Source organism: Phytophthora sojae (assembly GCF_000149755.1).
Source record: "Phytophthora sojae unplaced genomic scaffold PHYSOscaffold_5, whole genome shotgun sequence".
Lineage (NCBI taxonomy): Eukaryota > Oomycota > Peronosporomycetes > Peronosporales > Peronosporaceae > Phytophthora > Phytophthora sojae.
Window position 1 is genome coordinate 5,662,575 of NW_009258119.1, and position 15,842 is coordinate 5,678,416.

Consider the following 15,842-nt stretch of genomic DNA (forward strand, 5'->3'; position numbering starts at 1 on the left):
CGACTCTGAGGATCCCCTACCGCTTTTTGTCGCCTTTCAGCCTACCGGCGTGAGCGGTCCCGGCCGCTCTCCTCTTGTCGCCCTCACGACGACACTGCTGCGGTGCGACTCGATGGCATTGTCTTGTGGCTCGGTCTAGTAACGTAGTGGAGCTGTAGTACCTCCCGCGTCGTCGGAGCTCACCAGGCCACCGGAGAGAGTGGATGAAGCGCCCCGAATGGCCGTCCTGGCAGTAGGAGGGTCGTCCGGCGGACAGTCGTTGTGCCGTCCAAGTCGCTCCGGCGCGAGCCAAAGAGGCGGAACACGCAGCGGACGAGCTCACGGTCGGGTTGTGGAGGCTGAGCGCGCCGTGCGCGAGGCGGCATGTGTGGAAAGAGCGTGCGATCGGTTTGGGCCGTGCGGAGGCATGTACGCGAGTTTTGGTGTGCGGATTGTGCGTAACGGAGGCGCGATGGGTGGTTGACGATTGCGGTACGGCGGAGAGTGCGTGGTAGCGTGTGGTGCGTCCGTAAAGTGGATTTTGTTGACGGGTGGGAGACGAGTAAAGTATCCGGGGATGTAGCTCAAATGGTAGAGCGCTCGCTTAGCATGCGAGAGGTACAGGGATCGATACCCTGCTTCTCCAGGCGTGTGTAGTATAGTGGTCAGTACCTCACCTTGTGGCGGTGAAATCCCTGGTTCGAATCCGGGCACGCGCACTCTTATGCTCATTATGCTGCTTTTACGTGCGCGTTATGGACGCTGCGCCGCCCCTAGCCGTCGCCATGCACACCCGCCACGCTCTCGGTCCCCAATTACCGCTTTTTGTCGCCTTTCAGCCTACCGGCGTGAGCGGTCCCGGCCGCTCTCCTCTTGTCGCCCTCACGACGACACTGCTGCGGTGCGACTCGATGGCATTGTCTTGTGGCTCGGTCTAGTAACGTAGTGGAGCTGTAGTACCTCCCGCGTCGTCGGAGCTCACCAGGCCACCGGAGAGAGTGGATGAAGCGCCCCGAATGGCCGTCCTGGCAGTAGGAGGGTCGTCGGGCGGACAGAGTCGTTGCGTTTGAGATTGAAGTAGACCTGGATTGGCATTGCTACTCGAAAACGGTCTTTTATTCGAAACGGTCTTTTATTTCTAGAGCACTCTTGAAAAATAGCGGGAGGTCGTCTAATAGTACGAGGTCTTCTATTCGTAAAAATCCGTTATAACGGTAAAAATTGGCGTTTTATTCATACCGCTACTGCGTTTTACTTTGGAATTCAGTGACGTGAACTAGGATATATCTGCAATGTTATGAGCTCTGTTATGCGGTAGCAGGTGGTCGCTCTTGATCTAGCAGAGCTGGAGGGCGTGTTAATCGATAGTTTACGGTACATGATGTGCCCTTCGGGTTCTTCACCTCAAACGGGTTTGGCCCGGTTGGCAAAATGAATCCGGGTTTGTTTGGGCGCTCGGATTGGTCAAAATTGGTCCCTCTCTAATCTCCATACAAATCCGAAGCCCAGAAGGAAAGCGCCAGCCGCCGATCGAGAGAAGGCCAACAGGCGGAGAGACCAGGAGCGCGCTGCTATGAGTCGCGCCCGGGTGTACTGCGACGTGAACGAAACGCGCCCGCGCGAGTACTGGGACTACGACACGCTGAACGTGGCTTGGGGGTGCGTGCCTGCCTGCTCTCCTACTTCCTCTGTTCTGCCTCCCCCTCTATGCCTCCCCCTGCCGAAATCCTGGACTATCGAGGGGGGAAGACGCGCTGACGCTGCGTGAGGATGCGCTACCAGGCGCTCTTCGGCGTATGAGGGGGGCTATATCATTGTCTTAGCATGAGGGAAGAGGCTCACCGACTTTTTGTGCATACAGAGACCAAGATAACTATGAAGTGATCCGCAAGATCGGTCGCGGCAAGTACAGCGAGGTGTTCGAGGGCTACAACGTGGCCAACAACTCTCGCTGCGTCATCAAGATCCTCAAGCCTGTCAAGAAGAAAAAAATCAAACGGTGCGCCAGTCCGTCTTAGTTGCTCATGCTGGGGCTCTTGATCACCAGAAACTCACTTCATGCTCTAACTATCATCAACCTACAGTGAAATCAAGATTCTGCAGAACCTTTCTGGCGGCGTGAACATTGTGCAGCTGCTCGATGTCGTGCGGGACCCGCAGTCTAAGACGCCCAGTCTGGTGACCGAGTACGTGAACAACACGGACTTCAAGACCCTGTACCCGACGCTGAGCGACTTCGACATCCGCTACTACTTGTTCGAGCTGCTCAAGGCTCTGGACTACTGCCACTCGAACGGTATCATGCACCGCGACGTCAAGCCGCACAACGTCATGATCGACCACGAGAAGCGCCAGCTGCGTCTGATTGACTGGGGCCTTGCTGAGTTCTACCACCCTGGCCGCGAGTACAACGTGCGCGTCGCCAGTCGCTACTTCAAGGGACCGGAGCTTCTTGTGGACATGCAGGAGTACGACTACTCGCTGGACATGTGGAGTCTGGGCTGCATGTTTGCAGCCATGATCTTCCGCAAGGAGCCGTTCTTCCACGGCCACGACAATTGTGACCAGCTGGTCAAGATCGCCAAGGTGAAGGGCACGGACGAGCTGTTTGACTACCTGACGACGTACGACCTTGAGCTGGACCCGCAGTACGACGGTATCCTGGGCACGCACACGAAGAAGCCGTGGGAGAAGTTTATCACACAGGAGAACAAGCACCTGGTTTCGCCCGAGGCCATCGACTTCCTGGATGGCCTGCTGCGTTACGACCACCAAGAGCGACTAACAGCAAAGGAGGCCATGCAGCACGCGTACTTCCAGCCCGTGCGCGATGCGGCCGAACAGAAGCTGCGTGGTGGAGCGCATCACACCGACGAGATCACCAGCGTATCCGACTCGAGCGCGTAATTTGCGTGCGCGCGATGAAGACCAATACCCGCTTGTTCTGACGAAGGAGGATGAGAGAGAACAGAGCCGAATCGCTGCTATGGAGGAGGTGCTGCATGCATTTCGAACAATCGGTGACAGCAGTCAACCATTGATCGGTTCTGCAAGATGCGGGCCGCCACCAGAGCAACGTGACGACAAGGGGAGCGAGCGGGGCCTAGATAACAGAGCGAGAACACAATACAAGGACATGCCACGTCAAGTAGCGAGGACGCGGAGGGCTACCTGCGTGAATGAACGAGACTTGCGCGGCAGGATGGATACGTTTGCCTTCTTGATTTTTGACGGCGTGATAGGAGGTGGTAGCGTGAGTGCGGCGGTGTAACGTGTATAGGAAGCCTTTACTTTTTCCATACACCACGTTTTCATATTGCATTGCTTCAAGTTGTCATAGTGCTTCGTTCGTTTACCTCGCTCTATTCCTTCGCGTCTAGGTCTTGGCGGATAACTGCGCGGTCCCTCGTGAAAAAATTGTGCGCGTAAGTGCTCGGATTGGCGGGCCGATTCCGAAGAATGCCGCGGACCAGAGCGCGCATGAGCTTCGCCACGTCCGGGTGGTCTCGCAGGTACTGCTCGTTGTCCATGCGGATCATCACCTACACAGTCGCAGTCAGAGATAATGAGCACCTTCTTCCAGCACAAAACCCACAGTCTTCATGATTTTCCCACCTTGGCTTCGTTGAGCGCCGACAATTGCTGAGGTGTCAGCACCTGCATCCTGCCCACAGGCGGCAGGGCAGCTCCCGCTTCCTCCATCCTCACTTACTCGAAGCTTTAGCTCTGGCAAAAGCTCGCGTCGTTTCGGTGCTGCCAATGTGTGGCGTACACAAAAAAGAGCATACTCAGCTCAAGTGAAAAACCGGACCACTGACCACCGCTCACTTAACCAGGGAGCAGCGCATCAAAGCGCAAAGCGCCACCAGCTCACCACCAGATCCGACGGCGCAGCGATTGCAGCCGCGAAGATCCATATCCCAGTCGAAGCATGTGGCGTGCCTGTCGTGTAGCTGCGCTCCGCCACCTGCGCACCGAGGCCGCGCGCATGCCCGTCGCCCGCGCGCCGCTGGCGCTGGCGCTGCAGCAGCAGCTGGGCAGCGCCACCTGCCACTTCACCAGCATCGCCGGCGTGGACCGCGAGCTGCTGCTCACGCGCTCTGCACGCGACCTGCGTGACGAGCTCGGAGACTCGCAGCTCGGTGCCGTGGCCAAGGCGCTCAGGGGTGAGCTGTCCGCCGCCGTCGCGCGTGAAGACGTGACCAGCGACGAGATCATCGACCTTTTCACGGCGGCCCAGAAGACCCGCGCCGTGACCGTCATGCTGGACGCCTTCGATTTCCTGGACGCGAAGTTCCCGGCCCACATCAACTTCGCTGTGTACGGTGAGGTGTTCCGCATCTTGCAGCGCAAGAACAATTGGAAGCGCCTTATCGAGATCTACGAGACCGCCAAGCCGCGCTTCAAGGCTGTGCCCGAGATGATCTACCGCTTCGGTATTGTTGGATATCTGCAGGCTGATGACATGGATGCTGCCGTCAAGACCTGGCAGGAGATGAGCGATGCCGGCCATGAAACCACCAACGAAATCACGTCGCGACTCATGATGGCGTATGCGCGCAAGGGTGACGTCGAGAAGGTGCAGGAGCTGTTCGAGTCGGTTGACCCGCAGATCGGCTACTGGCACGAGTCGTGCATTGACCGTGTGATCCTGAGTATGGGCATCATCGAGCAGCCTGCTAAGGCCTTCGAGTTCTACAGCAACTCGAGCATGAAACTGAACGGCGGCACGCTAATCGCGCTGCTGAGCGTATGTAACAGCAACAACTGCAAGCAGCAGGCTTCCGACATTTTGGCAAACCGCAAGAAGTTCGATTTGCGTCTTGATGCTCGCGGCTACAACCGTATCATGATGACTTTGGAGAACCTGGAGCGCAACGATGAGATCAAGGAGGTTCTGGAGGAGATGGTTGAAAACAAGGTGCGGTTTGACACCAGGACTAACAACATCATCGAGCGTAACGCCGAGTTCCTCAAGGGCACGAATTTCGTTGTGGATCCTAGCAAGAGCAAGGCTGCCGGCTTCACGTTAAGCCCGCGTCTTCGCGAAATGCTTTCTCAAGGACAAGCACAAGATGCGGCGGCCTTGGTCGACTCTATCGCGAAGCCGGTGGAGGAGTCGCAACTGTCGGAAGATTTTGAAGGCGAAATCCCTGAGGGTGCCTTGTTTGTGAGTCCTTCTGTGGCTAGAGATGCTGTGCGTGCGTACATCAAAACGAACCAGCATGACAAGGTTGGCGCTCTGGTGAAGGGATTCTCAGTCGTTCCCGGTAAGTATGCCTACGCTCTGGCAGAGATCATCGGTCACTACCTGAAGTTGAGGAACAAGACCAGTGACGAGCTTAGCTACAAGGCCATGAAGGCAATGCTAGCCCAGGGTATTCAGATTTACCGCGTCGACGACGCGTTGACGCTATTCCGCCGCTTCCACGACGCTGACGCCGCTGTAGAGCTATTTGACCAAGTGCTTGCTACGTACTGGGGCAAGGATGCTCCCACCCCCGCGGCGCACCGCACTGAGGAGGACGAGAATGATGTGGACAGCAGCGACTCGAAGCAGACGTACTTTGTGAACTTCAACATTGGCAAGGTGATCAACTTGGTTCTGCAGACATTGGCAGAGAGTGGCAGGGCTACGGAGGCTCTGGATACTTTAACCAAGATGGCGAGCCGTGACCTGCAGACGAACCAATCCAACTACATCACCATTCTGAGCTCCATGCGTAAATACCTACGAAACGTTAACCACAAGGACAGGAAGCACAAGGTGCTGTACGACATTTCCAGCTTCCAGGCAGTGCTGAAGGACCTCAAGAGCCGCGGGTTGACGGTGAACCGGGCTGTTGTGGGTTACCTGTGCCCCGCTTACGTCGGTGCCAACAAGCAGCAGCGCCTTGAGCTGCTGGAGGCTTTCGCGGAAGCTCAGAGTGACCCTAACGACAACTACATCTTGCCACACCTGTGCTATGAAACGTTGCTGACGTTCACGGCCCAAGAGTGTGACATCGCGGAGGTGAAGGCACTTTACGAAGAAGCTGTGACTACTTTGAACAACAAGGAGAATCTCGGTGTGCCGCGGGGCTGGGTGAGTGTTCTGATCTCAAAGCTTGCCAAGGATGGCTACGTTGAAGAAGCCGAGCAGGCCGTGAAGGATATGCCCAAGGTGTGCGGTGGATATACGTACCGAGCTGCGGTGTCCGTGCTGCGCAGCGCTTTGGAAGCGAAGAAGCCCGATGTTGTTGACAACATGATCGCGCTCCTGGAAGAGCGGGAGTTCCACGTCGGACTGGCGGATGCCTACGAGTTGGTCCACATGGCCCGTGAAAAGGAGCTCTCCTCGAAGGCGTTGGACATTATTCGTCTGTTCGAGAAGGGCAACTTGAAGGAGATGGCTGCTGCTGAGGACGGCAAGGGCAACTTGGAGGCCGCCTACTTCCGGCGTCAGCGAGGCGACGTCCACGCGCTCCGGAAGGTGAAGACGATGTACACCGTGGCGCTGAAGTCTTGTGAGACTGGCGGCCTCTGGAAGCAGGCGCTGGTGCTGCGCGAGCAAATGACGACGCTGCTGGGCCAGGAAGCTGTGGACGAGATCACTGCGAGTCTGACTGCACGGCAGCGGAAGCACTGGGAGCGCAAGGAGAAGAAGTCGGACGAGCAGGAGTAGACCAATAGACAAGACAGCTCTGGCCCTCATTGCGTTGGCCATCGGGCAGGTGACGAAAGGATCGGCAGAGCTTGTGGCAACTGGATAGACCGTCAGCAAGAGACAACGATATAAAAAAAATAAAACAACAAACAAACAGAAAGCACCAAGCCAATAATATTGGCGAGCGAGATCGGTTCAACATATTATGTTGAACCGATCTCGCTCGCGACTTGCACTGTGAGTGCGGGGTCTCTAATAGAGACTCACTTGTGTCGAGCATTCATTCGTAAGACAGTTTGACGACAAATCAAATTTAGCCATGTGATTGGCTAATATTATGCGTGGTGTTGTCCGTGTATGCCCTTGGAGGGCCGTCTGCGTCGCCGTCGTGGCATGCACCAGCAACGGATAGCCGTGCTGACGAGCAGAATCGGCAGCATGAACGTGTATTTGTTTCGTTTTCGATTTCGTAGTAATGTGAAGTGCATCACAGTTATTTGGCCTAACTAGCGACCTACTAAATGCCAGGTCCTTCAAATGAAAGTGCGTATTATACATATTTTATGAGGTCCGAGGAGCTCTTCCATGAAGCCGCGTAGTCAGCGTAAGTAGGGAGATGCCCTTCGGAGGACACGACGCGGTTGGTACACGGAGAACTGAATTGTGCTTGAGCGTGCATTGAATAGCAAACGACTAGAATGTACACTCGAGCACTCTCTAGAAACTTGTCAACAAAGCCGAAATGGAAACACTACGTAGATTCAAGCTTAACAGACAGCAATAGACTGGCGCGGTTATAAGCGCTCTAGAATCGCTGCCTCTTATGCTACGTAACTAACCACGTTATTGAAGGAAGGCTTGCCCGCATCATGATACGTACATTGCAACCTGACAGTACGAAAACTCCTACAATATTTCCCTCGTGACACTATTCGTTACCATCCAGGCACTGAAAAGCTCTGGACGTGGCATTTTAAGAGCAACAGATCAGAACAGCCTTAGCGCTAAGGCTTCACGCAAGGCCTGGCGCGGCCGCCGTGGCTGCAGCCAGAATATCATCCTGTTGTCGACGGACTTACGCGCCATGCAACTGCGTCGTCTTGGCGAACAAAGGTGCCACCAACACAGCCTGCATCCGCACCGCTGCCGTGGTTGAGTGGGCCCGAGCATGCACATGCAGCTCTGCACGTCAAGTAGAGCTTTTGACCAATAATATGGCGCAAACTGGTGTCCGACAAACTGTCTTCCGTTTTGAGTGACAAAATACAATGTAGCCACTGGTATACTAAAATCAAGATGTAATCAAAATGCGTTGATTGCAAAACGTAAGACGCATTGTACGGTATGCTCTCTAGGGACCAGTATCGTCTTACGAAAGAGCATGAATCTCTATTGTCGGCGGCCCGGCCGGACTCCGGCCACCCGATTGGCTGATTTCCTGCAAAGTCTCATGTGGCGCCGACTGGCTGCGGCAGTGGCTCGCCGCTCGCCGAATGCGCCTCGCGTGGACGTTCTCAGGCTTCGGACGTGCCGCCCACTAGCGTTGTCATGCTCCCAGCACCTGCTCGTATCTGGCCGACCGTTTTCTTCCAGAGATCGCGATGCGTCGCGCGTGAATGACGTGAAAGTGCGGGACATCGAGCTGCGCGAGCTGGTGCGGCGGCCGTGGATCGAGATGCAGGAATATTACGGACCCGTGGAGATGGCCAAGGTGCGGCAGAGTCTGCCTTCGGTCTGGAGCGGGATCAGTCGCGATGCAGAGGTGGCGCCGGAGATCGTCGAAGACTTTTACGAGGCCGCGAGAGTGTGCAGGCTCTCCAAACTGCAGCGCGACGTCTTCGACTACATGGAAGCCCATTATCTCGAGCGCATAAGCTTCGAGATGTACGGCCAAATGTTCAACATACTCACGTTCGCCAAGGATCCGCAGAGGATGCGGGCTATTTTCGAGCGTGCCATGACCAGGTACGACCCTGAGCAAGGTCAGGTCCCGCCCGAGATCGTCTACCGACTTGGAATTACCGCCGCTATTGCGCTTAAAGACTACGTGGGGGTGAAGATGCTGGTGCGTGATATGGAAACAAAGGGTGCTAAGCCCTCGGTTGAAATTGTAAGCCGCGTGATGGTGGCCCAAGCTCAAAGTGGCGACGCGAAGACTGTGTTGGCGGCCGCGGAAAAGCTGAATCCGCAAGATGGACGGAAGTGGCACGAGGCCGACATCAACCGCATCATTACTAGTTTGGGTATCGCAGGAGAGCCTGATGCAGCCTTCGACTTCTACCGAAAGTCGCAAATGCGTTTGTCTCCACAGACATGCATGAAGCTGATGCTGGTTTGCCGCGGAAATTCACGGCCTAAGCATGCATTTGCAATTTTGGCTAACCGCCGTCGCTTTGGCCTGAAAATGAGTCCGTTCCAGTATCCGACGTTGCTGGAAATCATTGAGGAACTGGGTATCGCGGGGGCGCCTGGGAATGAAATGGCCCTCATTCTCAAAGAGATGCGTGATAATAGCGTGCAGTTCAATGACCGCGTGCATGCACTGATTGCTCGTAACCAGCAGCATCTACACGGCACAGCGTTCATGTTGACACCGTCGATCTCAGACGTTGGGGATGGAAAAGAAGATGGAGTGGAGTTAGAAGCGCAGGCACGAACAAAAGAGGCGGACAAGCCGCTACTGCGAGAGTTGCTCGACTCGCGCAAGTTTGCTCAAGCTGCTGCTATCGTCAACTCGTACCTATTGCCCGTCAGCGACGACGTGATAAAGGGGGATAGAATTGAGGAGGCTAACTCGGTTGGAGAAGAACCAGCAATTGTTCCGGACTGGCTGGCGGATACGGCGATTGAGGCGTATTCGCAGAACCAGGAGGTAGCCAAAGTGCGCTCTTTGGTACGCGGGTTCATGTGTGTTCGTGGGGATTTCAAGCATGCGCTCTCTCGCGTGGTTGGCCTATTTGGTGGCAATGGCAAGCAGCGCGATAGTCGTATGGTGTACGAGGCCTTTTTGGCGATGCAAGTCCAGGGTTTTCCGATTTTCCGTGTCCGAGATGCGCTGACCCGATTCAAGCAGCATCAAGACTCGAAGGCCGCTTTCAAGCTTCTGATGCAGGTATCGGGGCAGATTGCTGAAGCTCTGCGGGACTCGAACTGCATCGAAAACGCTGCGAAGCACCAAGAAGATTTCATGCGAGTGCTCGAGAGATCGGGTGAGCTCAACTTTGACCCAGTGCGTACAGTGCGCGATGTGCTGCGAGTGCTCTTAGCATCGAAAGAGCTGGGCATAGTATTCGCCGCGCTGGACCAACTTGCGTCAGATGGCATCCCCATTAGATCACTGGACTATGAAACGATCTTTAGCGCCATGAGCAAGGCCAACAGAGCTGGCGGCAAAGTGTTTTCAGTTGAGGACTTCATGAAGGTTTGGGAGGACATGGCTCGACGTAGCGTAGCCCCTAGCAAGGCTCTGCTTCGTCTGGTGATACCGGTGCTTTGCGGGAATGATAACATGGATGGCATCAGCGACAAAAGGAAACGCAGACAGCTTGCTGTTATAGAAGGCTACCAGCAGGCTGCGAAGGATCGTCGTGATAACTATGTGCTGCCAGTCGCCTGCTTTTCGACGCTGCTGGAATCTGCCGCTGAGACGGGAAGCGTCGAGGATGTGAATGCAATCCATGCTGGCGCGGTAAGAGGGCTGGGAGCAAGCATGAATAAAAGGCACCTGAGCCTCGCGGAGCACAGCAAGATCCTGGATACGTGGCAAGCGATCAAATCCGAGAAGGCTGCAGCTGAGAGCGACGCAGCTCAAGCACGCACCGAAGGCGTTGAGATGGTGTAAGGAAACTTAGGAGCCGAATCGTGAGCAGGTATCCTGCCTGCTACCGTATATGTATGGTGAAAGCAGGTGTGAACCCCACAACCGTTGTGGGGTGACAACGGAACGAGTTTCCAGGCCACAGGGGGGTCTGTAGGAGCAGCACGTACGTTCAACAAAGCCATCGACGTAGAAGAGATGCAAACACTTCAGTGCCTCAATTGATAGAGAATAGTTTATCTTCCTACAATAATCAGAAGATGCCGTTTGATTGATGATGGTGGTGACGATCACCTTAAATAGTGAAGGCGCTTTGGCACACCTCGTTTTCTACAAGTAAGTTAACCCAGAGTCTCGACGGACGTGAAGACCATGGATCCGTTGGAGTGGACCTCGCTGCTGCAGGGCGGGTGGCTCGCGTGGTGTCTCCGTCGGCGCTCTTTCTTCTGCGTGACCAACTCGACCGTCGATGCGTCGCTCCCGTGTTGCTTGCGGCAGCGGAGACCAAGACGGGTCATAACCTCGTCGAACGAGCGGCACCACCAGGTCTCCGTCCGGTACTTAATGGAGCCGACGCAGCCGAAGCGGCCGTCGCGCGTGCGGAAGGCGTGCATGTGCACGTGGTCGATGCTGTTAAACGGCGGTGAGTGGAACGCAAACTTGAAGTCGGCCTCAGAGTCGTTGTCGTCCGTGCAGTCCTGTGCGGCGTCGTGGGCCCTCTCTGCCTTTGAAGGGGCCAGCACGACCGAAGGGCGCGGCATTTCGCGAAGCACCATGGCGGCGACCTCGCGCATGCGGCGCAGCAGCGCCGCGTCGTCGGGCGTGAGCTTGTTCACGTTGCGGATGTGGCGGCGCGGCACCACCAGGATGTGGCTGACCACCACGGGGGCCAGTGGGCGGAAGACGACCACGTCCTCGTCCTCGTACAGGAAGGGCTCGTCGCCCGACTCGAGGATCTCGCAGAACCGGCAGGAGACCAGCGCGCCGTCGAGGCCGTATGTGACGCCCTTCCGGGCCACTGAGAACGTCGAGGAGGTCGACGACGAGGAGGAAGAGACCGAAGACGGCGAGGAGCACGGGGACGAGCTGTGCTGCCGGTGCTTGAACAGGGACTGGCGGGGCTTCGTGGAGACGGGGGACATGTCCTCCGTGTCGGACCACGAGTGGTTAGTGCCTGTGGCGCCCAGGATGGGCATGGGGTCGCTCGAGCGCGAGGGCATCTTGGCGGCGGTGGACTCGCTGCCGCGCAGCTCGTCGGCGTCCGCCTCCGTTTCGGGCGCCGTCGCGTGAAAGTGCGGCAGACACGCGCGCAGGCGCTTCCGGAGCCGCGCCTTCTTGGGCTGGGCGCCGCTGCTGTGGCTGTGGCTGTTGCTGCTCACTGACATGACCGTGAGCATCGAGACCGTCGTGACCTGTTCGCTGTAAAGATGAAAGTGGGGGCTCTCACGCGCGGGGTAAAGCGACAATGGGCGCCTGCCTCAGCGCGCCTTCCTCGCCTGCAGTTACGCGGCGTGGGACTCGGACGACCGAATGCAGAATGTTCAGCGCAGCGCCCCGCTCAGACGGATAGTCCGGATCACGGATGGGATGGAAAGGCGAGCAGCAACGGGCCGAATGGGCCAAAGTAACCCAATCGGTCGCCCCATTTCTCAGGAAGTGAGTTTTCCTTTCTCAACAACGGCCGGCGTGAGCATTCGTGAGAAAACGAGCTGGTCGTTCACCCCTGGATATGGAGGCGCTTTCTCCTTGCCAAGAAGTTCGTGGCGCTCTACCGCTCAAACGCGTACCAACAACATCCTACAATCCCGGCCCGCCGTGCAAAACCCAAGCAGCCGTTCAGTGGACGTAGTAGGTGGACGACGGCAAAGCCGCCAAAACCATGAATCGGCCTAGGCGCCTCTTATCTGGCGCGCGACGTAGGGACTAAGTATTCGGTGTTACAGTAGTATTGTGGCTTGCAGCTGTCTGACATGTGAAAACGGTCGGTAATGCAGAGCATGACAAAGGCAGTCTGATCGTAGAAAGCGTCCACTGCTTATTATTAACATTGTAGCCTAAAACCAATTGGATAGCGATATGCACTGGAGTTATGTTGGGCATCCGCGGAGGAAATCACAAGGAGACGATTTGTGCGCAGTCCATATTGTAATGCTAGCCGTGAGGCTGTCCTGAACCAGCCTCACAAAGCAGAGTCCTGTCGAGAAATTATTAACCCAATACATGAACTGTAAATATACTTTTTTACATTCCACTGCAATACACATGCACATTACATGTGCATGTAGAAGCGTTTGTATTCATAGGCCAAGGCACAAACCGTCTGGCCCACAAATTATTAGCCTTCAATGCCTCTGAAGAGCTTCGGATAAACATCCTTCGACTATTTGCATCTACAGCGTTCGATAGTGCTGCATCGACTTGCCACAGGGTGTGTTGGTACATTTCAAACAGATACAAATGGCCTCCGTCGTATCGCAAACAACAAGGAAATCGTATCGCAAACAACAAGGATGGTGTATGTTTCGTACGAAGTAGGTCGATGGCATTCGTTCGTTTTGTAGTGCAATATCAAGATGGGAGCGATTGTTTGGGGCAGCCATCTGCCGACCCGAGTGTACCATCCACATAGAGGTTGAACACGTGGAAGGTTGCTCAGCAGAAGGCGGCTTTGTCAGCCTCGCAGTTAGCCTTTGGCGTCCGGCAATTTGGGCCCGCCAATATGGGCAAGCCATTGAGACAGGGCTGTTTATGGGCACCTAGCCGCAGCTGGGGGCGGTAAGCCTCGCGCTGATTGGCTGATATTAGTCATTTTGGGCTTGATTGCGAGACGGCAACCAGGGCTCGGATCAACTGCTGTTCTTGGTGGCGTTCGTTCGAGTGAGACGGACGCGATTGAAGCTCGCGCCGCTCGCGCTTCTGGTGAGCCGGGTTCGAGCAGCGAAGCAGCGTCGGGCGTGCTCGAGACTCGCTCGCCGTGGCGATAAGAACCTGCGAGGCCTCGGCCAGAAATGAGGGCCGATCATTGCCGCAGCTGGGGTTTCGGCCAAAAAATCAGCTAACGTCTATGAGCCGTTCGCGAGAAAATGTCTCCTGACACCGCTGCCAGGCATGGCCCCTGACCAACTTTGGCGCTGCAGGATGGCTGGGGAAGGCAGGGATGGCACGGAGCGCACTCCGTACAATGCACAACGAACATGTCGTGGCAAAATCCAAGGGCTGTCTATTACATGGTGCTCCAACCTCTCTCGTGAGACGGACGCAGGTCAACTTCACTTGCAAAGCCGCGGCCACCGGTCCGTCTCAAGCGCACTCGTGGGGCGGACTGAATGACGACCGGCCGATCGATCGAGCGGCCACCGCTGCTCGCCGCCGCCGCTACCAGAGCTCCGTGACGATTAGCTGTCCTGCCAGCTTCTGCGCTACAATGCGCTCGGCTTCTTGCTGCGTCGTGATCGCGCCGTCCGAGTACTCCGGGTGTCGGAGAAGAGCCGAGGCAATGGCCTTCTTCACGGCGCGGCCCATAGCTAGACTCCCGCACACGTAGATGTAGCCTTCGTACGCAAGCAGGTGCCGCGCCACGAGCTCGCTCTGGTCCAGCAGCGCGTCCTGGACATACTATATAAAAAAACATGATAACGCACATTAGTGAGTCTCCTTGAAGACCTGCAACCTGCAAGTTCTGCTACACAACGTACCCGCTTCGGCTTCCCGTTGTCGCCCGAAAACTCCACATGCAGCTGGTTCAGCACGCCTGAGTCCCGAGCGCGCTGAAGCTCCTCCGCGTAGAGGAAGTCCACGCTCTTTTCTCGGCAGCCGTAGAACAGATATGCTGGTCGGTGCTGGTGTGGTGAAGTGCCGTCTTCATGCTCGAGGTCCTGCAAAAACGCGCGGAATGGCGCGATCCCAGTGCCGGCGCTGATGAGCATGATAGGCCGATGGTCGTGGAACGGGAACACGAACGAAGACTGGTAGAACGACGCACGAATGCAGTCGCCCGGCTTCAGCATCGCGAGATAGCTGGAACAGCGTGGGAGTGGCAGCGCGTCCGCCTTGCGGAGACCAAGCGTGATCGAGACGGTATCAGGCACAAACTGCCGCGACGAGGAGACTGTGTAGTATCGCGGCGCATTGGACGGTGCGATCTGGAAAAACTCGGCGAAGCTCAGGCGCACCGAGGGGAAGCGATCAAAAATGTCGGCGATGGTCGCGTGCTGTTGGGGCCTACGCATATCCAAGCAGAACGTTAGCACAAGAGGAATCAGCATATAACTTATGCACAATTTCATCTCACCTTTCAGACTGGATGGCTTCTGCTGTTTGAGGCGCCAATAGTGCTGCGATATCGTTTTCATCGGAAGCGTACGCAGCGAGGCTGCGTAAAAAGCTGGGGCGTGGAGTCGAGACCAGGTCGAATGTCCACGTTAATGCATCGCGCACAGTTCCAGCTTGAGAAAAAGGACGCTGCGGATACCCTTGCTGCTGAAACGGAGATTTCCGTTGATCATCATCATCGGAGCCAGCAATGGGGTCGGCTGTATAAAGAACGTCGGGGTCCTCTACGTGCAAATGCACCAGCATTCGCTCCACAGCTGGGAGATCGTTAGGAACATACACGCCGATATTGGACGCCTGCTCGCTTACGAGCTCCTGTTGGTCTGCACGAATACAGAGGTCGATATGGCGTACTGAACGCCACGCTCCGTCCGTTGTTTGGTGTGGCGCACTGATCACGTCGTTCGCAGCGACCTCAAACAATGCTCGATCGGCTTCTGCCAGCACTTTCCGCCGTGCGTCTGATAGCTCTTCGTCGCCCTTGCTCGAGTAAAATGACAAGTCGTACTTTGGCGCTGGCGCTTTTGGCTTTTCTCTTTGGTTCTGGCTCTGTAGGCTGAGCTCATACTCCAAAAGCTTCTCCTAAATAACAGCCAAACGCATACGCATGAGTGCAACGCGTTAATCACTCCAATACGCACTCGTGTAGTGCACCAACAAACCTGGTAGACTAGGAGCACGCAGTTGGGGCAATCCAAGTGGCAGCACTCGTCGTCTTTGGGCTTTACGGGCGGAGTCAAGGGACCTACCGGCACGAATCGCTCAGGCTAAACACGAAACGTAAAGCGTAGAAGCGCACAAATACCACACCATGTCAATACTATATAGCTTGTCACACAAGTCATCGCACCCAATGGTTGTCCAGTGCACGTACGTTCTCCTTTCGACGCTTGAGTGCCATCTCTCGCTCGAACTCCATAAAGGCGTCCATGCCGTCGCTCAAGAAGCGCCGCTGTTGCTGCGGGCGAGAATCTCGCCCGTAGATTGTTTGTGCAGATCCTCTACCACTGCCGTATACGCTTACTGCGTGATACGCACAGAAGCGTCCACGACGAAGCGCTCGCGTCG

The 15,842-nt window shown here is 56.1% G+C and overlaps 6 protein-coding genes and 2 non-coding genes across 8 annotated transcripts; 5 read left to right on the plus strand and 3 right to left on the minus strand.

Annotated features, from left to right (window-relative positions):
* The first annotated feature begins 552 nt into the window (after positions 1-552).
* Positions 553-625, plus strand: PHYSODRAFT_t955. The gene has a single exon. It is a non-coding gene; the product is annotated as a tRNA-Ala (tRNA).
* A 1-nt stretch (position 626) lies between these two features.
* PHYSODRAFT_t956 lies at positions 627-698 on the plus strand. The gene has a single exon. It is a non-coding gene; the product is annotated as a tRNA-His (tRNA).
* An 854-nt stretch (positions 699-1,552) lies between these two features.
* On the plus strand, positions 1,553-2,886 carry PHYSODRAFT_334322 (hypothetical protein; the record flags this gene model as incomplete). The annotated part of the gene is made up of 4 exons (XM_009531585.1): positions 1,553-1,638; positions 1,721-1,773; positions 1,843-1,978; positions 2,064-2,886. 4 exons carry the CDS (start codon positions 1,553-1,555, stop codon positions 2,884-2,886), a joined length of 1,098 nt encoding a protein of 365 aa, XP_009529880.1.
* Positions 2,887-3,291: 405 nt separating this feature from the next.
* Positions 3,292-3,681, minus strand: PHYSODRAFT_346783 (hypothetical protein; the record flags this gene model as incomplete). Its single annotated transcript, XM_009531586.1, has 2 exons — positions 3,292-3,521; positions 3,595-3,681. 2 exons carry the CDS (start codon positions 3,679-3,681, stop codon positions 3,342-3,344), a joined length of 267 nt encoding a protein of 88 aa, XP_009529881.1. The 3' UTR covers positions 3,292-3,341.
* A 229-nt stretch (positions 3,682-3,910) lies between these two features.
* Positions 3,911-6,643, plus strand: PHYSODRAFT_334324 (hypothetical protein; the record flags this gene model as incomplete). The annotated part of the gene is made up of 1 exon (XM_009531587.1): positions 3,911-6,643. One exon carries the CDS (start codon positions 3,911-3,913, stop codon positions 6,641-6,643), a length of 2,733 nt encoding a protein of 910 aa, XP_009529882.1.
* A 1,432-nt stretch (positions 6,644-8,075) lies between these two features.
* On the plus strand, positions 8,076-10,466 carry PHYSODRAFT_507682 (hypothetical protein; the record flags this gene model as incomplete). Its single annotated transcript, XM_009531588.1, has 2 exons — positions 8,076-8,336; positions 8,388-10,466. 2 exons carry the CDS (start codon positions 8,076-8,078, stop codon positions 10,464-10,466), a joined length of 2,340 nt encoding a protein of 779 aa, XP_009529883.1.
* Positions 10,467-10,783: 317 nt separating this feature from the next.
* Positions 10,784-11,827, minus strand: PHYSODRAFT_506062 (hypothetical protein; the record flags this gene model as incomplete). Its single annotated transcript, XM_009531589.1, has 1 exon — positions 10,784-11,827. The coding sequence occupies one exon, from the start codon at positions 11,825-11,827 to the stop codon at positions 10,784-10,786; it is 1,044 nt and encodes a 347-aa protein (XP_009529884.1).
* Positions 11,828-13,966: 2,139 nt separating this feature from the next.
* On the minus strand, positions 13,967-15,705 carry PHYSODRAFT_506940 (hypothetical protein; the record flags this gene model as incomplete). Its single annotated transcript, XM_009531590.1, has 6 exons — positions 13,967-14,028; positions 14,113-14,663; positions 14,734-14,921; positions 14,988-15,356; positions 15,437-15,541; positions 15,649-15,705. 6 exons carry the CDS (start codon positions 15,703-15,705, stop codon positions 13,967-13,969), a joined length of 1,332 nt encoding a protein of 443 aa, XP_009529885.1.
* Positions 15,706-15,842: the final 137 nt, after the last annotated feature.